General features: G+C 48.9%; 1 protein-coding gene across 3 annotated transcripts in view; it reads right to left on the bottom strand.

The window, feature by feature from the left end:
* MPRIP (myosin phosphatase Rho interacting protein) overlaps positions 1-24,848 on the bottom strand; it is a 131,095-nt gene that overhangs the window by 84,079 nt on the left and 22,168 nt on the right. For all 3 annotated transcript variants that reach the window (XM_079905901.1, XM_079905900.1, XM_079905899.1), the window contains exons 2-3: positions 11,366-11,443; positions 9,387-9,452 (exon numbers count right to left, since the gene is read on the bottom strand). In XM_079905901.1, coding sequence (XP_079762027.1) covers positions 9,387-9,452; positions 11,366-11,443 — 144 coding nt within the window. The remainder of the gene's footprint in view (positions 1-9,386; positions 9,453-11,365; positions 11,444-24,848) is intronic.

The raw sequence follows: 24,848 nt of genomic DNA, 5'->3' as shown, positions 1-24,848 counted from the left end.
CCAGCGCAGAGTGAGGGCCACAGAACTCCCTCCCCCAACTCAACAAAACTGCTGCTCCAACCGCCCCCATCACCTCCTCCCATCATTGAAAGAGCTGTGTGCGTGCTGCGGGCCGGACAGGGGAACCAAGTGGACAAGAGGACGTAGAACCTCCTGCAGCCTCCTCTGTTCACAAGTCGTATGTGTCCCCTCAGCAGCTGCGGGCACCCTGGGAGAAGCAGAGAGAAGACCGTGGGTTCTCACTAGGCTCAGGGGCACCAGACACAGGCAGGTAGCTGATCCCTATTCTGCTGTCCTTGACTCAGCACTCAGGCAATTGGGAAGGAAGGAAAGTACACGGGACGGTCCCAGTAACACAGAAAGGCACTCACGGGGCAACCCGGTCACCAAGTCCTCTCACTCTGGTCTGAAAGTCAAAGAAGGAGGATTCCCGGGGGGCGGCGTTCTTAAACGTTTACGACAAAGACTCAAGCGCAGAGTCAAGGAGGACAGCAGACCGATTCCCCACTCGGTCAGCCAACAGGTGCCGAGCTTCTCCCACAGCCGCGTGTATTATGTAAGGTCCCACCTATGCAGGCAAATAGCAGCCTCTGCCTCGAGGTGCTCACTGCCCTGTAGAGGGAGACCCACACGGAAACATGCGCCCTGGGGACAAGGGACAGAGGAAGGAGATCGGTCTGACCTGGACCCACCTGGGAGTGGTGCCTGTGTCTTCTCCTGGTTCTTGTGAATGATTCAGGGTTACCTGTAGAGCCTTCCTGGCCCACCTGGCAGGTATGTATTTGCTCCCTTCTACCTGACCCTCTGTAGCCACTCATTCCCATGTGTTCTTCTCTAACTTCTTTCCTCTACAAGGCTCAGGCCACCAGGTGACAGACCCTAACACTGAAAGCACAGAACATCTGCCCTGCCCCAGACTCAGGCCCCCCATGCTAACAGTTAGCCCTTCCCTTTGGGACGAGGCAACCAGGAACCTGACTGCTTGCCCCACACCTACTGATTGAGCCCCTCCTCGCTGGGTTTCCCCAGCCACAAATGGACATCTGGACCAGCTCATCTCTAGAAACCTCTGTTCTTCATCCCAAACAGCCCCATAATTAACTGCTGGTGGCCTCCATCCCCCAGCTGTTCCATACTGAGAAATGTCAGCCAAGTCAGCATGCAGAGTGGTAAATGCCAACAAAAAGCTACCAGAGGCAGAACGCTGCACCTTCCAACAGACACCAGGCTCAGACATCGTAACAAGCCCGTGTCTCCAAGCTCCTCCTCAACTCAGTAAAAAGGAGGGGAGTGCAGGGAAGGACTTAAAGTTCGGCCACCAGTTTCCAGGGAACAACATCTGTACACAGGGATGCTTCATTCTAATGGGTGAAGTCTCCTGCGTCCCAGTGAGTCAAACTTGAGGAAAGAAGGCATGTGACACTTGTGAGTTTCACCGCTAACCCCTGACCTTTTGACAAGAAGGCTGTGCTGTCAGTTGGGAGGGGTTCCCAGTCCCAACTGGGTTCATCTTGCCCTTCCTTGCTCACTCACTGTAACATTTCCAAGTAACTGGAAGTTGACCCAAAGATGCTCTAGGGCAAAGCGGCCTGCAGGAAGCCCAGAGGCAGAGCTCAGGGTCCTCTCTGCACCCACCCCTCATGCTGTCATCCACACCCGCCCCAAGAGACTACACACACCTCCAGCCAAGGAAGCCCTTGCATACAGAATACACATTTACAGACTGTATTTTATCCGCAACATACGTAAGGGTCATTAAGGAATTAAATGCTACAACATCCCTCCCAAAGAGGTGAAAATGATGTGTAGCTTGTCATGATTAAGTAAAGATAGGGTAAGCCCCCTATCTACAGCCCCCAAGTCTAGAAAATTAAAGCAGGCAGGAGTAAAACACCTCAACACCCTGGAATCACCTTCTAGACAGCCCAGCGGGTGCATGACTCCTGAGCTCTCCCCCAGGCTGAGCCACTGAGGGTGGAGAGCCACTCTCTGCTTTTCCTCACGAACAACAGCCCCTGCAGAGGCCTCAGAGTTTACCTTGAAAGATGGGTGTTGTTCACACATCCAGCAACACTGGCAAAGCACTTACCGCTTCTGCAAATGTTTTTTTAAAAGTTCATTATTTTGGAAAACTAAGTTAATTAAATGGTCGACACAGAAGAGGTGCCTTGCTCATGCAGGCTAGTGGACTGGGCCTTCAGACACCCAGATGATTCTACCTCAGAAGCAGGTCTGTCCAGTCAAGGCATATTCTTCTCTGCAGCTGGGGGGTGGGGTGGGGGGGTGGTGAAGGAGGGGTGGGAGTATCCCACAATTTCAACTAAAGTAGCGCCAGACTGTATCAGTTTTAAAACTTGTATTAAGTTTCTGTGCAGAATTCCACTGAAAGACAGAGGTCTCCCAACCTGTCTGTGACAGCACCAGGAGGCCCAGTGGAACGTGGTGCATCTGCAGGGCCCGGGAACGGCTTCTGCTCTGTAACAGCCCGCATCTTGCTCACAGGCTAGCGTAAGGATGAGAACACTTCCAAGTTCAAAGCTATTTTTCAAAACTACCAGTTTTACCACGGCAAGCACAGGACTGCAGAAGAGCAGCTGAGCAGAGGAAGGGACGGAAGGAAGCCCAGGTTCACTGTGGGCCCAACACCACCACGAGGTTTCTGTGGAGGGAAATCAGGCAGGGAGGAGGCCCTGCTCAAGGACACTCAGTCAGAAAGAGAGGAACCAGAGTAAAACCCTTAGTTACTGGACCCCAAACCAACGCTCTCTCCCTACACCCTTCAGTTTCCCGGCACCCTGACACAGCAGGCCTGCCTCTGTGCCCTGGAGGCTGAAACTGCGTGGAAAAGTACGAAGGCCGAAGCCAGGCCAAACACATGACGGGTTTAAAAATAAATCTAAAGACATGAGACTAATCCGTAAAACATCAGACGTGGGGAAGCTTCTCCGCAGCTCAGACCGGCACGGAGCTGAGTACTGTTCTGATTTCTACACATCTCTGAACGTACGTCCACACACCTGGACTACAGGCCTGAAGTTAGTTTAGTTCAGCGAGCTGGAAGGCACATGAGAACCTCCTAGAGCTGCACAGACCCGAGGGGTGGGCAGGAGGCCAAGAGCCAGCCTGGCCCTCGGCCAGCGCCACCTCCCACACGGCACGCAGAGCCGCCCATCACTAGACACAGCAAGGGAAGGACCCCGTCATTCTCCCAGAAGGCGTCTCACCAGTTCACAAATCCCAGTTCTGTCACTCGTAAGTTGAGTGATGCCACCATCTCTCGGGGCCTCAGTTTCTTCCGTGAAACAGAGTAACAGTATCTGTCAAGCAATACTGACGTGACCATCACGTTAGAGGTCGTGCCTGAAGAACAAACACAGAGCACCGGGCTGAGCATGCGCCCCCTCCCCAACCCTGTGACCAGCAGGATGGTGGCCAAGGCCCCCTCTCTCCTCCTAGAAGACTCCTCTGACTCCCCAGTCATCCCCTGCCCTGAAGAGCATGTGCACTGAGGTTGGCTTGGTATTTAACCTTCACACGTCCACGTGGGTCCCAACAGGCTGTGAGCGTCACCGTGAGAGGAACCTTCTTTTGGCCGTGTGTTCTCCCCCCACGGCCCTTTGCTACGGACACAACAGCCACTGTGGTTACCACTGACTCAGACGCATCGGCCTGCCTAGCAAGGGGGAGGAGAGCCAGCGCTTAAAGCAGGGCTTCTCCAATGTCTGTGCTTCTTAAAATCGCAGGAAATGGTTATTTAAACTGTGGCTACCTGGGCCTTGCCCTCAGGAGGTTCTGAGCAGGGGATGCGATGGGGACTCAGCTGCAGAGGAGCGAGAGAACCTCAAAGACAGTCCCCACTGGCAGCAGGGCCAAGGTGAGTCCCTCCCCATGCTCCCCTGGGGCCCAAATTCATTGAGAATGAAGTAGGCAAACGTCCTGGGATCAAAGCAACCTCCAAGACTTGGTCCTACAGGAAGGAAAATGTAAAGGAGCCAGAACCCTACCCTGTTAGCACTCAGCATCCTCTGAAGAGCGTTCAGACCAAGCCCACCACTTCACATGCGAGCACAGACCCCAAGGGTGACTTCTCAGGCTGGAGCGTCTCCTCCTAGGGGGCTGAAAACCCACAGCTGCCCTCGAACAAGGCACCCAAGGGCGAAAAGTGTTCTCCCTGCTATGTGTAGGGATGTGAAGCACACTGAAGCCCTTGCAGCATGGCCCCTGTGAAGGCGCAAAGCTCTGGTCTGTCCTGACTTTCTAGGACTCTCAGGGCAGAGGATGGGGGAGACACCCCACACACCTGCCGTGGAAGCATGGGTACAACCTCTACACGCTTCCCACAAAGGAAAGACCCAGGGTCAGTTTGTTTCAGAGCAGAAAGAGTTCAACAGCATTAGACCTGCCAGAATTTTGTTTTTTTTTTTTTTAAATAAGGAGATTCTGGGACTTCCCTGGTGGTCCAGTGGTTAAGACTTCGCACTCCCAATGCAGGGGGCCTGGGTTCAATCCCTGGTCAGGGAACTAGATCCCACATGCCGCAGCTAAGACCCAGCACAACCAAATTAAATAAATAGATAATTTTTTTAATAAAATAAAATAAAGTAAGGAGATTCTGACATATGCTCTGACATGAATGAACCTTGAGGACATTATGCTAAGTGAAATACGCCAGACACAGAAGGACAAATACCATATGACCCCACTTACAGGAGGTCCCTGGAGTCCTCAAATCCGTAGAGGCAGGAAGCAGAAGGGTATGTGGTGGGGGCTGGGGGAGGGATGGGGAGTGAGGGCTTAACGGGGACAGAGTTTCAGCCTAGAAGATGGAAGGGGTTCTAGAGAGGGATGGTGGTGATGGCTGCACAACAATGTGAACGTGCTTAATGCCACTGAACTATAATCTTAAAAATGGCTAGGGCTTCCCTGGTGGCGCAGTGGTTGAGAGTCCGCCTATCAATGCAGGGGACGCAGGTTCGTGCCCCGGTCCAGGAGGATCCCACGTGCCGTGGAGCGGCTGGGCCCGTGAGCCATGACCGCTGGGCCTGCACGTCCGGAGCCTGTGCTCCGCAGCGGGAGAGGCCACAGCAGTGAGAGGCCCGCGTACCGCAAAAAACATAACAAAACAAAAATGGCTAAAATGGTGTATTTTGTTGCACATATTTTACCACAGTTTAAAAGCAAACAACAACAACAAAACATGTTTTGGCCTGGCTTCCAGGAGGAGAAAGGAAGAGAAGACGAAATCGAGAGACAAGGCTGCCAGAGCTCATCGGACACAGTCCCCCCGGAGCCCCAGAGCCTCACAGCCCAGCGGCTCCACCTGAAACTCGGGGCCCTGGATCCCCCTCTGGATGAGGAGCTTCTTCAGGAAAGCCTTCTAGTGACCCCAGCACCTTAGCTTTACATCAGTCCCCAAAAGCTCAAGGAAAGTGGCAGAATTTGGTAAACAAACAGGCAGAGCACAGAGGGAAAAACAAAAGCAGAGGAGAGAGAGAGGCAGCAGCCTGGGTTTCTAGATTCTTCACTCTGTCCACTCCTGAAGAAACAGAGGCGCAGCCAAACTATTCAGGCTCCCACTTGTCTGTGAGGCTGCCCTGAGCCCACCTCACCTCGGCCTGCGTTTGAGATTTTTTTTTTCCTTTTTTGGGCAATTTGCCTCTCCTCCACACCCAACGGTTACAGGGTATGTGGGTGTATCGAGAAAGAAATTTCCCAAAAAAGGAAAAGTGACTCCCGGAGGTTAGTCCCATCTCAGAGCTGCCTGGAAGAGAAGGCAACAGTCACCCCGGGAGCCAGACTAGCCTGAGGCCCCAGACCCAGCAGAAGAGCCCACGCAGGAGGGCCCCTCGATACAGCCCTCCAGGCAGGCGCTGACCCGGGGACTGCAGCCCTCCTCCTCCGGGCCTCCTGGCCACCACGATGCCCCTCCGGGTCCCCGCCCTATGCTCTGGAGCGCATCCTCCCTTCTGCTGAGGAACCGCTAAGAGCTTCGATGCAAAGCGCACCTAACCCCTCCCCCAGGAGCGCCCAGGCCCCCCCCCACCCCCCCCACCCCCGCCCCGCGCTGAGACAGAGATCCTGCAGCAACGCATTTACAAACGTTTACGAGGTCTGCGCTACCCAAACCCCAGGTCAGATAATACGAAGGTACCAAAAACGTATCCAAAAACTATCGGGGGCCCAGCACTGACGAAAAAAGGTACCATCCGGTAGGTAAGATAACATTTAAGCAAATGAAAACAAATAGTAATACTGTATAAAAGTCCAAATAACAATTTGAAACAGATTGTCACTAAGTGTTAAGGTCCCAGCCATAAAACGCTAATTTATTACATGCAGTAGATTCGCTGGGGAGGGATGGGGCGGGTGGGGGAAGGGGGAGAGCTAAAGCTAAACTTGGCAGCAGTGGCACGATCAGCAGTGGCTACCGGCTGCTCAGAGCTGCTGCTCTTGGAGACCAACACCAAGATGGGCCTATTATACAGGTACAGAGGTCTGAACTGCCCTGAGCTGCCACAGGAAGCGGTGCCTATCCACTCCCCGGCAGAGAGCCACACAAGCAGTTCTGCTGGCCCTGTGGTCGTCTGATGTGCAAGAACACCCCACAGAAACCCCTCCCCACCAGGAACAGGCCCATTCCTATTCCAGGCGCAGCACGCACCATCCCAGCCAGCAGGCTAACCCTGCCCATCACCTCCCTCACTCCCAGGAAATCTGAGGGGTAGGGCCTTCTGAACCTTTTAAGAACCGGGATGATAGCAAGTCAAACAATTAAAAAAAAAAAAGTAAGCCACGGACCAGGTCACACAGGGTCTCTCAGCCCAGCACTGTGGACTTGGGGCTGGATCACCTTCTGCTGTGGGGCCATCCTGGGCATCACACTCTGTTTCGCAGCACCCTGGCCTCCACCCACTAGACGCCAATAGCACCTCTGCACCCTCGTGCAGCTGTGAGACTCAAAGATGACTCCAGACATTGCCGGGCAGCCCCGGGAGGCACAAGGTGCCCAGTTGAGGACCACGGCTCCACTTCTAGGTACTCAGAGAGGAAAATTCTGGCACGACTGGAACTTGGTTCACACACAAGTCTGCACGCATGGTGTTCTGCTCCAGGTGGAGGCGGGAGTCTAGGCTTCAGGAAAACTGGCCTCTGGGTTGGGGAGCGGCCACGAAGAACAAGGCCTGACGCAGACCACGGGGTGGGAGAGGCCACTCCAGCCCCACAAGGAGGAGCCCACCCGCAAGCCCCCACGGCAACGGCCGCCAACGCCAACCACCGGGCGGCCGGCACCTGACCGTCCCTCAGCAGCCTCCTCGCGCACACGGCCCGGAGGCTTCCTCAGAACTTCTCCCACGGGGCCTTCCTAACGCAACAGGGAAAACCACGCCGCTCTAAAGGTATTTCAACACAACTGCTACTCTTTCCTGTCACTCACAGAAATGATGCCCCTTCACCTCGGGAGGGCCGTGTCCCTGCACTGCAGTCTGGGCCACAGAGCAGCACCGGTCAGTCTCTTCATCCCCACGGGGATCTGCCAGAGTGACCTGAGCCCATCCCTCCACTCTGGGCACCCCGAACACCCTCTCCGCAGCCCCGGTTTTCCCCGGCTTCCTTCTTCTCCATGGCTGGCACGTCCCACCTCCGCCCGAGCAGCACAGGACGGGCAGGTTGTGGGGAGACCGGAAGGCACGGCCGGGTGTCGCCCACGGCTCACAGTCCCAGTCGTGCAGGAGCAGCTCTCGGACCAGCGTGTGCTGTGCATTTGTGCCCAGCAGCCGCCCTCAGGCTCGTGCAGCTGAAGAGAACCATGGACTATACCGGACTCCAGCTGGACCTAAAGAAAGATTTCCTGACGAGAAGAATCAGCCTCCAAGCCGAGTCCAGAAAATTCTGTTTTTTGGGCTGGTTCATGGCCCGGCCCAGCCTGGATGTCATCCAGTGACCTCCAAGGCCCCTTCTCTATGGTTAGTCTTTGCGGAACTTAACAGCAGTCAGACAGGCACAGGGAGGACAAAGTAAACCTCCAGGCAGGTCGGAGCCCACCTCCCGCCCCAGGGCGCCTGCTGACAAGACGGTCAAGTCAGGAGAACACAGAGGGCAGTGCTGAGTCACCAAAGGAAATGAGTGTCCAGGTGAATCCGCCCCACTGCTCCTGCCTCTAGTAAATTCTACCACCACCGGTGGTACCAACCCAGTCGCCTCAAACTACTCTGGACCACAGACGTTTCCACGGCAAAAACCCTCTGTGGACCACCCACGTTGTACAAATATGCTCATCAGAAAGAATGAAAAAGAAGAAAATTCTTTTTTTGAAGGAACCAATGAGGCAAAATAGTCAACACAGAACTAGGTATCATACCTATTAATTCCCATTCCTAGATATCATACCCATTAACTTGTCCCACAAACAAAATGGAAAACGCATCACAAAGATTAAGACCCCACATGGAAACGGAAACACCGATGGCCTGGTCACGTATCAGCTGTGATAACCACCGAACATCCAAGTGTCCCAACAGACTACAAGGTGCTGTGCTCACACTTCCAGAACCCTGCTCTCACCCCTGCAGCAAGGAAATGAACTCTGAAAGGGGTGGGGTCAACCTGTCTTACATGGTGTGAACAGATGTTCTTGGACAGTCCCAGTTTAACAATGCTGCCCACACAAAGGTACGCACGCACACACACACACACGCCAATGGAACAGGAAAAGGCACTCAAAGCTTCCACCTTCAATCCTTTATAAAGCTTGGAACTCAGTCATACTTTAGATTAGTTAGGACAGACTGATCTCCTTTAGAAAAAAGTCAGGAGACAAAATGGGTGGGAAAAGAAAAGCCAGAATATTCTACCTGGTTGGTAAATACTCATCCAGCCCAGGAAACAAATCAGGTGGGTGACAGGACAGGATGGAGCCCGTACACCCTGGCTCCGTGACCAGAACACTAACCCTGTGGCCAGGAGACCTCTGAACATCAAATACGATGAGCGACACCAATTCCAGCAACGGACCTGAGAGGAGCCCTGCACTACGCACGGATCCGCGGGGGTCAGCTGGCACCCGCCCACCCAGGGCGGCCGCACCTGCTCCCGCGGGCCCGCAACCTCCTCCGCTTCTCTCTAACCAGGCGCTCCTACCACCCTGAACAGAAGTGACTTCCTCCCTCACCGTGACTCTCACCCGTGGCCACTGAAGGCGCCTCGAGGCAAAGGTCGGGGCTGTGAGGGCTGCTGCAACCAGCTGCCACACGGGCTTCCACATCTCCAGCCTCCCGAGCAGAAGCCGAAGCAAGAGCACACAGCTGCCACAAGGCCGACACCACCGCGACGAAGGGGCCTGGCGAAGGCCGGGGCAGGAGAGGGGAGGGGCGGAGGAGGACACTCACCATCTCATCCAGGGCGTAGCGCAAGAGGCCGTGCTCGTAGAGGATGAAGAACCGGCGCTGCCATTTCTGCAACGGAACACAGAGGGTGTCGGGAGGGTTCTGGCCCGTCTCCACTTGCCGAGCCCCTGCGCCTGACAAGCCTGCCTCTGAGGCACGCTGGCTGCACAGCTTCCATTTCTGGGGCCCAGGGGTAGAAGAACAGTGCCTCGTCAGCCAGGATTGGGCCAGTGGAGAGGCCCAAACCACCCAGTGTGTTCCCAATCACTGAGATTTTAAAAGATGCCTGATCTAGTTTAATCTGTAAGCTCCTCAGAAAAAGGAGCAGAGGCAATGTCTGGGTCACCTTTTTGTATTCTTTATGTACCAAGCACAGAGCTCATTACTAATAATGTGTCAATATTAATTTGATGAATTACCTGACATGACATGGGATAACCTGAGAATGCCAAGCACTGATTCCCCACTTTTGAAAAAATCTGGAAAAATGGTATAAAAGGGTTGGTTGTTCCAGTGACCCACAGGGAGGTTGAAAAAGGGAAAAAGCCAGCCGGGCACCAGTATTCACTGAAGGGGACAGAAGTAACAAAAATCAAAACTGAGGAGGGAGGCCAGTGGGAACAACTCTGACATCCAGGGAGGGAGTGACCGGCAAAGGGTGCCCCTGCCCCCTCGCTGCCCTCCACCCAAAGGCTAGGCCACCAGCGGCTGATGGAGGTCCAATGGCACTGACAGTGGAATGGAAAGGCCCTTCCTTTTTGTGGGGGGGAAATGTCTAGAACGTGAGACTGCTGGTCCCCAAATCCCAAAAATCATCATGAAGATCCGTGACCTATTTTCAACATTTCCAAAAGCCCAACAAAATTCATACTTTTACTGGCAATAAGGCCACAAGAACTAACTAAAATATCATGTCTCTTTGCTTTGGGCCAGAATTATATCATTTGTAATAATGATTTTCCCATCAGAAGCTGAAAATGGCAATTCTGTATGACCTAAATACAAAAGAGGAAAGAGGGCTGTTCCCTGGTTACTGCAGCCACTGGAACACAGTCGCTCTGGCTGTCCTCACGCCTGGGTGGCAGGAACAGGGCACTCACATGGCCTTGCAAAGAGGACCTGTAGAGGCTGGGCCACTGGACTCTTCCCAAGAAATATTTCCAAGGCTCCTATTTGTTGTTTTTAAAATTAAAACCCATTCTGGAAGGAAGCCCAAAGATCCCAGATACAAAGCAAGTTCTGTGGGGTACCAAGGCCCCACCCCAGAGTGTAACATTCAGGCTGGGGGCAGCAGAGACCCAGAGGCAGGGCAGAGGCCCTGGGGAAGGGGGCAGGCGGCAGTACCTGGAGGAAAGCGTGTGGAAAAAGAAAGCATGTTTTAATTGGAGTCAAATCCAAAGGGGCTCCCTGACAGAGGAACAAGCCACTGACCCGGGACGATTCTGGTTTGACCATCTCGCTGCTCCAGCTGAGACCTGGCCAAGCAGTAGCCTGTGTCCAGCAGGACCCACCCGGGGCTGGGTGCCCAGGAGAGATGGGACGCAAGCAAAGTTGGCCCTTAAGGCCTGCCTCCCCTCACTCCTGCTCATCTGCTGAGCTCCCAGCTGGGGAGGAAGGGAGGGGAAAGAGCGGGGGGCTACAGGAAGCAGAACATTGGCCCTGAAAGAACTCGGACCCTAATTAGCATAATGCAAATGTGCGCTGAACTGCCCTTAGGTCTTTTCCATTTAACTGTTTCTAGAGTGGAGCTGACCCACAAAACAGGTAGCACCATGCGAGTGCATCTCTTTTGAATGGAGGGCGAGGCATAATAACTACTGGGACCTGCAAGTTCACCAAATAGGTAGGGGTTCCCTGCTGATCCGCCATCCCAGGATCCACCATTCAACCCCCCATCTCCGTCCTCCACTCGGTCAATCTGCCTTAGGTGGGCCCCTCTCTTGGTGAATTCTCCACCCAAGAATTCACTCTGATGCCCTTACCCGAGATCGGTGCACTGGGTTATCAAAGTCAGTCCCATCTGGAGCCAGGAGCAGCCAGCCACCATAAATGGGTTTTGCCTGGAGGAGAAAAAGGAGGGCAGGTCATCAGTGGCCTTGGACAGTTTCAACGGTCAAGTTAATGACAAGCTGACAAGCGCTCGCTGGAAAAAGAATCCACCTCTGCTCCACACACTCCATGCATCCCATTCCCCAGCCCCAGGCCAAGTTGCCAAGAGAGATGTTGGAGAGCCTCCTGGCAGGTCTGTAGCATCTGCTGTGGGAGAAGAATGCAAACCCAGCAAGAGTCTGAAACACCGGAGAATATAGGAACTCCTAAGAAACAGATACCTCCCCCTCAAGTTTCTTATCAAGCCACCAGGATCAGGGGAAAATGGCATTTTCTTCATAACCATGCGAGTGCCAATATGTGCAGGCACTAGGGATATCATGTGACCAGCACAGTCAAAGCCCCTCATCCTGATGGTACAGAACAGGGCCTGGGAGCAGAGACACTGCTTTAGCGATCATCATTAGCACTGGCCAAAGAATCACCAACTCGCTGGTTGTATGACCCTGGGCTGAAAACCCTTCGAGTTTCTATCTTCCCGTTTGAAAGGTGAGAGTGATGATAATTAATCTACACCTCATGAATCTTATGTGAGGACTGAAGAGACAATCCAAGTAAAACACAGCCCAGCACAGGAATGCAATACAGTGCGGCTACTGGGGAAGAGTCTGGCAGTTCCTCAAAAGGTTAAACTCAGAAATCCCTATGACCCAGAATTCCACTCCTAGGTATATACAACCCCAAGAAAACTGGAAGCAGGTGCTCAAGTAAAAACTTGGACATGACCGTTCACAGCAGCACTATACACAATAGCCGGAAGGTAGAAACAACCCCAATGTCCATAGCAGATGAATGGATAAAGAAAATGTGGTCCATCCAAACAATGTAACGTCATTCAGAAATAAAAAGGCATGAAGTACTGACACGCTACAACATGGTTGAACCTTTCACTTAAAGACGTTATGCTTTAAGTGAAAGAAGACAGACACAAAAGACCACAAACTGCATGATTCCAGTTATATGAAAGGTCCAAAATAAGGAACTCCACAGAAGCAGAAGTAGCCAGGATGTGGAGGGAGCAGGAAATGGGGAGTGGCTGCTAACAGGTATGGGGTTTCTTTGGGGGTGATGAAAATGTTCTGGAATTAGACAGTGGAGTCAGCTGCATGAACTTGTGAGTACGCTAAAAATTACTAAATCGTATGCTTTAAACGAGTGAATTTTGGGACTTCCCTTGTGGTCCAGTGGGTAAGACTCCACACTCCCAATGCAGGGGGGCCAGGTTCGATCCCTGGTCAGGGCACTAGATCCCGCATGCCTGCCACAACTAGGAGTCCACGTGCTGCAACTAAGACCCGGAGCAGCCAAAATAAGCAAGTAAGTAAATAAATATCTTTTAAAGAGTGAATTTTATGGTATATGAATTATCTCAAAAATTGCACGAGAAAAAATATACCTGAGCACAGCGTGTGGCCTAAAATACTTAATAAATGCTGGCCATTTTTATATTTTTTATATCCAAAGCGTCCCCCTGGCCCCCCAGATACTGGCAGTAGGAGTTCAACAGGAGCTAAAAGATAAAGACAGACACTCAAGACTCCACCTCCCTTTTTTTAAGCCATACCCAGCTCCTGAGAAAGGGCTGGGAAAGGCACAACAAGGCCAATGTGTGCACTGCCCTTTGGAGGGCAGCAACACAAATTAAAGCCCAAACCCTCTGCCTGCTATTTACACACATAGACTATCTCCGGGTAAGCCCTAGGGGTCCTCTTAGCATGCTTTTTATTCAACATTTCCAAACTGGGAGGCCCTGTCACACCACCTCATTTTGAAAAGCTGTGTAGTCTGTGACTCACAGAGGGAAGGTCACTTGCCAGAGGTCACAGAGCATGGGGGGTGAGCCTCTTTTCTTGGCTTCTGCAGGGTCCTCAGGCCCCCAGGGGAAGCACTGGCTTTTCCCTGTGAACAGAAAGAAGGGCTTCGGGCAAGGGGTATGGAGTCGGCTGAAGGAAAGAAGCGAGACTGGCGTTGATGAAACATGGGGGGGCTTCCCTGGTGGCGCAGTGGTTAAGAATCCGCCTGCCAGCACAGGGGACGCGGGTTCGAGCCCTGGTCCGGGAAGATCCCACGTGCCACGGAGCAACTAAGCCCGTGCGCCACAACTACTGAGCCCACATGCCACAACTACTGAAGCCCGCACGCCTAGAGCCCGTGCTCCACAACAAAGAAAAGCCACAGCAGTGAGAAGCCTGCGCGCCGCAAAGAAGAGTAGCCCCCGTACCCTGCGATTAGAGAAAGCCCACACGCAGCAATGAAGACCCAACACAGCCATAAATAAATAAACAAATTAATTTTTTAAAAAAGATATACTAATGTCTATAGGCAGGAAAAAACATTAAAAAAAGAAAAGAAAGCAAGCAACAGGGGAGTGGGTGCTGGCAGGGGACCAAGAGTTAGAGGGACATGACTCAGAAGGACCATGGGGTGTGTGGAATGAAATGCTGCCTGGGAAAGCAGAAGCAAAGAGAATAGAGGTCTGTTTTCTCAGCAAACACCAGCGGCACCCAGCCATCCCCCAGGCATGCGAGCACACTTGGCCTCTCTCTGCACACAGGGCGGAGAGGTCTGTGCTGGGGGACGACCCCATGTGTACCCCGGCCAGGTGACTCCCCCACATGGCCGCTGGGCCTGCAGTTCCCTGACCTGTAAAATCAGGAGGTTAGACCCCAAGGCCGTGTCTCCTCCGTTTCTGTCTGGCTTTGATCGTACATCACCCTCCTCATTTCTGGCTGCAGGGCTTTGGGGCGACTTCACATTATCAGCTACACCTACCTGCCCTTTCCTCAAAAGGGGCAGTGGGAGACCTGCGACTGGCACAAGTCCCTCAGAACCTGGCCCGAAATCAGCATCGTTATTCGCTCAACAACCATCTACTCAGGGAGCCTGCCAGCATCCACCTCACTTGGCCAAGACTTCCATATACGGATCACCCCAAAGGGGACCCATCTCAGGTGGGCAGGTCGTCCTAAAAGGTGGGAAGGCTGGGCCAGTAGAGGGCACAGGGCAAGAAACAAGTACTCTAGCAGCCTGGGAAGTGGGTAACGTTCCACAAGAGCATTTACCAAGGCAAATCCATAGTGACAGAAGGCAGACGGGGGTTGCCCAGGGCAGAGGGGATGGAAGGATTGTGGGGAGTGACAGCTACAGGGTTTCTTTTGGGGATGATGAAAGCATTCTAAAATTGATTGTGATGACAGTTGCACATCTCTGGGAGTATACTAAAACCATCAAATTGTACACTTTAAGTAGGTCAATTGTATATGGTATGTGAAGAATTATCTCAATAAAGCTGTTTAAAAAAAAACATTTACAAATGTTTGTAAGGCAAACATGTAAGGCAGTGGGGAAGCAGAGATAAATAAGAAACTGCTCCTACCTTCATGGGTTCACAGTCCACAGGAAATGTAAACTAATGAGTCCTTCTCCCAAAGCCAAGAAAAGCCAAGTCTAAGCTAAGAAAGCCAAGTCTAAGGAAGCGGGGGGGGGGAAGGTTGCGGGGGCAGGGATTCGCTACGTAAGTTTTCAAGTGACTCTGTGCTCTGCGCCCCCCACCCCCAGCCAGATTTGGGAAACTTCAGTCAAAGAGACAGGGACAAAAGTTTCCAAGGACAATGAGCTGGTCCCCTGGTTTGTAGCAAGCGAGCTAGAACATACTAGACAGCATCCAGAGGGAAGCCCAAGGCAGCAGCTCAGGTCTGCTGGGGCCGGGAGTGGGGCAAAGGGCTAACAGGGCAGACTTGGCGTCCACAGCTGGGTGACGAGAACCTCCAGATGTCCAGTGCGCAACGCTAGGGTCGTCAGGGGACAGGAAGGTACCTGCCACCCTGCACTGCCATCCAAGCAAGCAAACAAACAGGGAACAACCAACCTGTGAGAAGGAGGGTGGCCTGGGGCGGAGAGGACTCGCTGGCACGGGCACAGCTAAAGTGAAGACAGAGGCAGGAGCCCGTCCACCAGTGCAGCGCGGCTTGGCTGCCGCCCTCCTTCAACTCATCAGCACCTGGAACCCCGTCCACAGGCCTGGAGAGCCACACACCAGGACACCCCGCTCTCTCAGGTAACCCCATAGGCATGGAAGGGCGCCCCAGAGGAGCTGCTGCTCCCACTATTTCTCAGACTGTCTAAAAATGGCAACAGCAGACCCAGCCATGCCAGTGAGTCCAGAAACACCCACCACAGCCTCTGTCCCCATGGGAGAGGCTCACAAGCAGACAGAGGTTTTGTAGGGCAGCATTCCTCCCTCTCTTGCCTCATCTTTTCTGGGGCGGGGCGGGGCCTCTGACAGGACCGAAGGCACCCTCTTCCTGGGAGCCCCCCAAAAACCTGACGTACGAACTGTGGCAACCCCAAAGGCGGCTGGCACAGGAAGTGGGCTCTAGAAACTCTTAATGGTATGTAGTTCTGCTGCTGTTTTCTGGCTGGGCAGCTGGGGTTTTACTTTAAGGGGCAGCGGGAAAAGGAGAAGCAGGTAACTCTTGTCAACACTGAGGACCCAAAAGATGGGACTGAGTTCTGCTTCAGGCAGGCCACCTGGGAAGAAGCACCAGACCTGTGCAGAAGTCACCACCTGAGAGCACCCGCTGAGCCTCTTCCCTTCCGATTAAACTGAGCCATGCCCTGCAAACCCAATAAACCAGAGGCTACGCTTCCGGCTGATCTCTGGGAAGAGACTGCTGGTGGCCTAGGCATTCTCCTCAGCCCGAAGCCCTTCTGAAAATGGTCACTGGAAATTTCTGCTTCAAGATAGGGTAGATGTAAATGTTCCCTATGCCTCCCACTAAGTACAAATAAAACCCTGGACACTGTATATAAGACAAACCTAAGAAGACTCGAAAAGATGGAGAGTAGAAGGCAGAGGGGCTGGGAACCTCGAGACCCAAGGAACCATACAGAGGTGTAACGCCCTGGATTTCTTTCTGCCTCACTGTCCCAGACTGGAGTCTGGAGGAGGGGCAACTTGGAAGTGCCAACGGGCGCAGACCAAAAACACAGAAGCCCCAGTAAAGGCCCTATCTGGCTGAAGAACCGGGGAAGAACAACTTGGCAAGACAGAGAACTCTTAGACAATAACTGTCCTACTCCAGCCGGACACCAAAGAACAGAGAGCCACACCCTCACCCCCACCAGCAGAAGCCAGACTTCCCTTTGCCGGCCAAGAGGCGCCCCAGCACCCCTACCAGGGAGGTGTCAGGCAGTCAGGCAGGGAGCTGGGACTTTCAGCCCCACCCAGCAGTAACAGGTCTCCTCCCTCTCCCTCCTGGTACAACGTCAGAGGAGGACACCTGGGGAGCTGAACCCCACACCCTGCATCAGTAACAAGGGATCTCCTGCCTCAAGTATCACTGGAGCCCAAGTGAGGAGCCAGATTTCTACCTCCACCTAAAAGTAAAAGGCAGCAGCCCTGCTTCCCCTGCTGCATCAGTGTTAGAAAAAGCCGACTGAAAGAGAAGGAAGGGTCAAACACAACCTGCAGTCACCTAATGTGACACAAAAATGTCCAGATTTCAATTGAAAAATCACCATGATACCAAGAACCAGGAAGGTTGCAAACTGAATGAACGAAGACAGATGCCAACACCGAGGTGACAGGCATGTCACAGTTATCTGATGAAGATTTAAAACAGCCATGCTAAATGGTTCAACAAGAAATTATGAACATGCTTGGAATAAACAAAAAACACAGATAGCCTGAGCAAAGAAACAGAAGCTATAAGAGCCATACGGAAATTCTGAAACTGAAAAATACAATAACTGAAATTAAAAGTTCAATGGATGGGCTCAACAGCAGAATGATGGGAACCATGGAATGAATCAGTGAGCTGGAATACAAAAGCACAGAAATTACCCAATCAAATAACAGAGAGAAAACAGACTGAAAAAAATAAGTAAGAGAAGAACAGAGTCTCAGGGACCTGTGGGACTATAACAAAAGATCTAACATTTGTGTCATCAGAGTCCTGGAAGGAAAGAAGGGTAGGGTACAAATATACTCAGAGAGAGAATAACTGAAAACTTCCCAAACTTGGCAAGAATGGTAACCTATAAATTCAAGAAGCTGAGTGAACTCCAAAGGATAAATCCAAAAAAATCCACACCAAGACACATTAAAACAAATTTCTGAAAACTAAAGCCCAAGAAAAAATCTTGAAAGTAACCAGAGAAAAACAACAGGTTTTGGATAGGAGAAACCAAATATAATGATTTGGGCTTAACCACAAAGGCCAGAGGGAAGTAGCACAATACTTTTCAGGTGCTAAAAGAAAACAACTGTCAACCCAGAATCCTGTAACCAATAAAAATATCTTTCAGGAACAAAAGGGAAATCAAGACATTCTCAGATGAAGGAAAACTAAGAGAAATAGTTAGCAGACCTACATTTACAAAATGGTTACAGGAAGTTCTCTAAACAGAAAGGAAATGATAAAAGAAGGAAACCTGAGTAAGCAAAACTACCTGTAACCAGGCTTTCCTTGAGTTTTCTAGATTATGCTTGATGAACAAAGCAAAAATTATAACACTATCTAATGTGGTTCTGAATCATGTAGAGGAAATATTTAAGACACTTACATAGGGAATGGTAAAAGGAGGTAAAGGGAGGTACTCCCTTTACTTGAACTGGTAAAATGACACCACCAACAGAGCGTGTAAGTTATGCATATACAATGAAACTCCTAGAGCAGCCACTAAAAAAAATCTACACTGAAAAAATCACCATAGATAAATCTTGAAATTTATCGTAAAAAAAAAAAAGAAATTCGAAAAAAAACCCAAAAGATCAAGCAGGAAGAGAAATAAAAATCAAAGAGGGGTTTCCCTGGTGGCACAGTGGTTAAGAATCCGCCTGCCAATGCAGGGGACATGGGTTCGAGCCCTGGTCCAGGAAGATACCACAGAGCAACTAAGCCCATGTGCCACTACTACTGAGCCTGCGCGCGAGAACCCATAAGCCACAACTACTGAGCCCATGTGCCACAACTACTGAAGCCCATGTGCCTAGAGCCCATGCTCTGCAACAAGAGAAGTCACCGCAGTGAGAAGCCCGCACACCACAACGAAGAGTAGCACCCACTTGCCCCAACTAGAGAAAGCCCTCGTGTAGCAATGAAGACCCAATGCAGCCAAAAATAAATAAATAAATTTATTTAAAAAAAAAAAAGATAACGAAGGACTATTACAAACAATTCTACAAACTTTAACTTGACAACTTAGATGAAACGGACCAACTTCTCAAAAAACATAGACAATCTGAATGACCCTATAACTATTAAAGAAACTAAGTATGTAATTTAAAAATTCCCCAAAAAAGAAATCTCCAGGCTCAGAGGGTTTCATTGGAGAATTCTACCAAATGTCTAAAGAAGAATTAACACCAATTCTACACAGTCTTTTCTAGAAAAAGAAAAAGTAAGAAACACTGCCCAATTCATTTTATGAAGACAGTATTAACTAGATATCACAATCAGACACGATACCAAAAAAGGGGACAAAAAAGAACAACTATGGACCAATATCCCTCATGAATATAGATGCAAAAATCAACAAAGAATTAGCAAATAGAAGTCCGCAATATATTTAAAGCATTATACACCATGACCAAGTGGGGTTTATTCCAGGGATGCAAGGCTGGTTTACTATTTAAAAATCAATCAGTGTTATCCACCATAATAACAGGCTAAAGAAGAAAAATTCTGTGGTCACATCAATTAATGCAGAAAAAGCATTTGACAAAATTCAACACCCATTCATTTAAAAAACATGAACAACAACAAAACCCCTCAGAAAAGTAGAAATAGAAAGGAACTTCCTCAACTGACAAAGAGCATCTACAAAAAACCTAGAGCTGACATTATACATAATGGTGAAAGACTAAATGCTTCCCCTCTAAGATCAGAAACTAGGCAATGTTGTCCATTCTTAGAACTCTTATTCAACATAGTGCTAGACTATCTAGCCAGTGCAATAAGGCAAGTAAAGGAAATAAAAGACACAGATTGGGAAGAAGAAATAAAGTATTTACAGATGACACAACTGTCTATGTAGAAAATCACAAGGAATCTATTTTAAAAAAAGAACTCCTAGAACTAGTGAGTTCAACAGGTTATAGTATATAAGATCGGTATATGAAAATCAACTGTATTTCTACATATTAGTAATGAATATGTGGACACCAAAATTAAAAATAAAATACCCCCAGAGATAAACCCACGCACATATGGTCACCTTATCTTTGACAAAGGAGGCAGAAATGTACAGTGGAGAAAGGACAGACTATTCAATAAGTGGTGCTGGGAAAACTGGACAGCTACATGTAAAAGTATGAGATTAGATCACTCCCTAACACCATACACAAAAGTAAGCTCAAAATGGATTAAAGACCTAAATGTAAGGCCAGAAACTATCAAACTCTTAGAGGAAAACATAGGCAGAACACTCTATGACATAAATCACAGCAAGGTCCTTTTTGACCCACCTCCTAGAGAAATGGAAATAAAAACAAAAGTAAACAAATGGGACCTAATGAAACTTAAAAGCTTTTGCGCAGCAAAGGAAACCATAAAGAAGACCAAAAGACAACCCTCAGAATGGGAGAAAATATTTGCAAATGAAGCAACGGACAAAGGATTAATCTCCAAAATTTATAAGCAGCTCATGCAGCTTAATAACAAAAAAACAAACAACCCAATCCAAAAATGGGCAGAAGACCTAAATAGACATTTCTCCAAAGAAGATATACAGAGTGCCAACAAACACATGAAAGAATGCTCAACATCACTAATCATTAGAGAAATGCAAATCAAAACTACAATGAGATATCATCTCACACCAGTCAGAATGGCCATCATCAAAAAATCTAGAAACAATAAATGCTGGAGAGGGTGTGGAGAAAAGGGAACCCTCTTACACTGTTGGTGGGAATGTAAATTGATACAGCCACTGTGGAGAACAGTATGGAGGTTCCTTAAAAAGCTACAAATAGAACTACCATATGACCCAGCAATCCCACTACTGGGCATATACCCTGAGAAAACCATAATTCAAAAAGAGTCATGTACCAAAATGTTCATTGCAGCTCTATTTACAATAGCCCAGAGATGGAAACAACCTAAGTGTCCATCATCGGATGAATGGATAAAGAAGATGTGGCACATATATACAATGGAATATTACTCAGCCATACAAAGAGACGAAATTGAGCTATTTGTAATGAGGTGGATAGACCTAGAGTCTGTCATACAGAGTGAAGTAAGTCAGAAAGAGAGAGACAAATACCGTATGCTAACACATATATATGGAATTTAAAAAAAAAATGTCATGAAAAACCTAGGGGTGAAACAGGAATAAAGACACAGACTTACTAGAGAATGGACTTGAGGCTATGGGGAGGGGGAAGGGTAAACGGTGACAAAGCGATAAAGAGGCATGGACATATATACACTACCAAAAGTAAGGTAGTTAGCTAGTGGGAAGCAGCCGCACAGCACAGGGAGATCAGCTCGGTGCTTTGTGACCGCCTGGAGGGGTGGGATAGGGAGGGTGGGAGGGAGGGAGACGCAAGCGGGAAGAGATATGGTAATATATGTATATATATAACTGATTCATTTTGTTGTGAAGCTGAAACTAACATACCATTGTAAAGCAATTATACTCCAATAAAGATGTTAAAAAATAAATTAATTAATTAATTAAAAAAAAATTAAAAAAAATAAAATACCACTTGCAATTGTTAAAAAAAATGAAATACTTAGGTGTAAATCTAACAAAACATGTACAGGAACTGCATGCTGAAAACTACACAATGCTGATGAAAAATCAAAGAAGACATAAATAAATGGGAGAGACATATTGTGTTCATAGACTGGACGATTCTAAATTGTCAATAGTCCCCAAACTGATACATAAGCTTAATTCAATTCCTAACAAAAGCTCACAAAGACTTTTTTGCAGATATAGACAAGATTATTCTAAAATTTATACGGAAAGGCAAAGGAACTATGTTTAATTAAAAAGAAGAAGACAGAGGGAGGAATCCATCTATCTGATTATAAGATTTATTATATATCCACAGTAATCAAAGCTGTGGTATTAATGGAAAGTTAGACACATAGATTAATGGAACAGACTGGAAAACCCAGAAACAGACCCACACAAATGTGCCCAATTTAACTTTGAACAAAGGTGCTAAAAGGGACTTCCCTGGTGGTCCAGTGGTTAAGACTCCGCACTCCCAATGCAGGGGGCCCAGGTTCAATCCCTGGTCAGGGAACTAGATCCTGCATGCCACAACTAAGACCTGGTGCAACCAAATAAAAAAATAAATATATTTTTTTAAAAAGATACTCCATGCGTCCACTGCAGGGGCACAGGTTGATCCCTGGTTGAGGAACTGAGATCCCACGTGCTGCACGGCGAGGCACCCCCCCACAAAAAAAAAACAAAGGTGCTAAAAATTTCAGGGGAGGAGTGACAGTCTTTCAACAAATGGTACTGTAGCAACTGGACATCCATAGGCAAAAAATAAATAAAGCTCAATCCTACACAAAAATTAACTCAAAATGGAGCACACACTTAAATTGGCAATTTGGACCACATTAAAATTTAAAATATTTGTTTTACAAAAGGCCCTACTAGGAGGGTGAAAAAATAAGAGTGGGATAAAATATTTGCAAACCACATATCTAACAAAGGATTAGTATCTAGAATATATAAAGACCTCTCAAAACTCAATAATAAAAAAAACCAAACAACCCAGTTAGAACATGGGCAAAAGACATGAAAAGATATTTCACAGAAGATATACATACGGCAAATAAATACATGAAAAGATGTTCAACATCATTAGCTATTAGGGAAATGCAAATTAAAACCACATGAGAGGGACTTCCCTGGTGGTGCAGTGGTTAAGAATCCGCCTGCCAATGCAGGGTACACGGGTTCAAGCCCTGGTCCAGGAAAATCCCACATGCCACGGAGCGGCTAAGCCCGTGCACCACAACTACTGAGCCTGCGCTCTAGAGTTCACGAGCCACAACTACTGAAGCCCACGCGCCTAGAGCCCGTGCTCTGCCTGCGCACCTCAACGAAGAGCAGCCCCCGCTCGCCACAACTAGAGAAGGCCCACACGCAGCAACAAAGACCCAACGCAGCCAAAAATAAATAAATAAATTTATTTTTTTAAAAGAATGAGATACTACTACACACCTATCAGAATGACTAAAATTAACAATGGTGACAACGGGGCTTCCCTGGTGGCGCAGGGGTTGAGAGTCCGTCTGCCGATGCAGGGGACACGGGTTCATGCCCCGGTCCGAGAAGATCCCACATGCCGCAGAGCGGCTGGGCCCACGAGCCATGGCTGCTGAGCCTGCACATCCAGAGCCTGCGCTCCGCAACGGGAGAGGCCACAACAGTGAGAGGCCTGCGTACCGCAAAAGAAAAAGAAAAAAATGGTGACAACACCAAATGCTGACAAGGATGTGAAGAAACTCGTATGTTGTTGGAGGGAATATAAAATGGTACAGCCACTCTGAAAAACAGTTTAGCAGGTTCTTTAAACACTAAACATGCGACTACAACATAATCCAGGAACCGCATTCCTGGGCATTTATTACAGAGAAATAAAAGCTTACACTCACACAAAAACTGTACATGAGTGGCTACTGCATTTTTATCTGTAAAGGCCAAAAAAAACCCTGGAAGCAATGCAGATGTCCTTCAGCGAATGAGTGGTTAAGCCGTGTACACCATGGAATACTAGTAAGCAATAAAAAGGAAACAACTGGTGATGCACACAACCTGGATGAATCTCCAGAGAATTAGGATGAGTGAAAAAAGTCAATCCTTGAAAGGTTACATGATGTATGATTCCACGGATATAGCATCCTTGAAATGTGGAATTTCTAGAAATGGAGAACAGATTTGCGGCTGCCAGGAGTTAAGGAGGCAACAAGGGTAGGAGGTGCAGGACGTGTGGTTGTGAGGGACCCTGCGGGGGTGCAAGCATCCTGCATCTTGACTGCAGGGATGTTGAGATCCTGCTGACTGTGACATTGTGCTGTAATTTTACAAGATGTTACCACTGGGGAAAACTGGGGAAAGAGTACACAGGATCTCTCTGGATTGTATCTTACAACTGCATGCAAAACTACAATTATCTCAAAATAAAAAGTTTAATTTAAAAACAGTCTACAGGGCTTCCCTGGTGGCGCAGTGGTTAAGAATCCACCTGCCAATCAATGCAGGGAACACAGGTTCGAGCCCTGGTCGGGGAAGATCCCACATGTCGCGGAGCAACTAAGCCCGTGTGCCACAACTACTGAGCCTGTGCTCTAGAGCCCACGAGCCACAACTACTGAAGCCCATGCACCACAACTACTGAAGCCCGTGTGCCTACAGCCCATGCTCTGCAACAAGAGAAGCCACTGCAATGAGAAGCCCATGTACCACAACGAAGATCCAATGCAGCCAAAAATAAATAAATAAAACAACTAAATTTTAAAAATATATATTTTTTTAAAAATCTACAAACAACAAATGCTGGAGAGGATGTGGAGAAAAGGGAACCCTCTTGCACTGTTGGTGGGAATGTAAATTGATACAGCTACTATGGAGAACACTATGGAGGTTCCTTAAAAAACTAAAAATAGAATTACCATATGACCCAGCAATCCCACTACAGGGCATATATCCAGAGAAAATCGTAATTCAAAAAGACACATGCACCCCAATGTTCACTGCAGCACTATTTATAGTAGCCAGGTCATGGAAGCAACCTAAATGCCCATCGACAGACGAATGGATAAAGAAGATGTGGTACATGTATACAGTGGAATATTAGCCATAAAAAGGAATGAAATTGGGTCATTCGTAGAGACGTGGATGGACCTAGAGACTGTCATACAGAGTGAAGTAAGTCTGAAAGAGAGAAACAAATATCGTATATTAACACATATATGGGGAATCTAGAAAAATGGTACAGATGAACCGTTTTGCAAGGCAGAAATTGAGACACAGATGCAGAGAACAAATGTATGGACACCAAGGGAGGAAAGTGTGTGCGGGGGGAATGAACTGGAGACTGGGATTGACATATATATGCTAATATGTATAAAACAGATAACTAATAAGAACCTGCTGTATAAAAAATAAATATAATAAAATTCAAACGAACAAAAAAAACCTGTTACTTCAGAATACTCCCTGCACCCACATATGAGCGTTTACCCCTGGAAGGGGACCCATCGCAGCCCCAGAGCACAGAGGCTCCAGCCACAAAAGCCTCTGCAGTCCAGAGGGGTCACGCCCAGGCAAGGCGGCCCTGCATGGCCCTCAGCTGTGCTGCATGAGCTCCACTGGCCT

Source organism: Stenella coeruleoalba (genome assembly GCF_951394435.1).
Source record: "Stenella coeruleoalba genome assembly, chromosome: 19".
Taxonomy (NCBI): Eukaryota; Metazoa; Chordata; class Mammalia; order Artiodactyla; family Delphinidae; genus Stenella; species Stenella coeruleoalba.
This window is presented reverse-complemented; position numbering and strand designations above follow the sequence as displayed.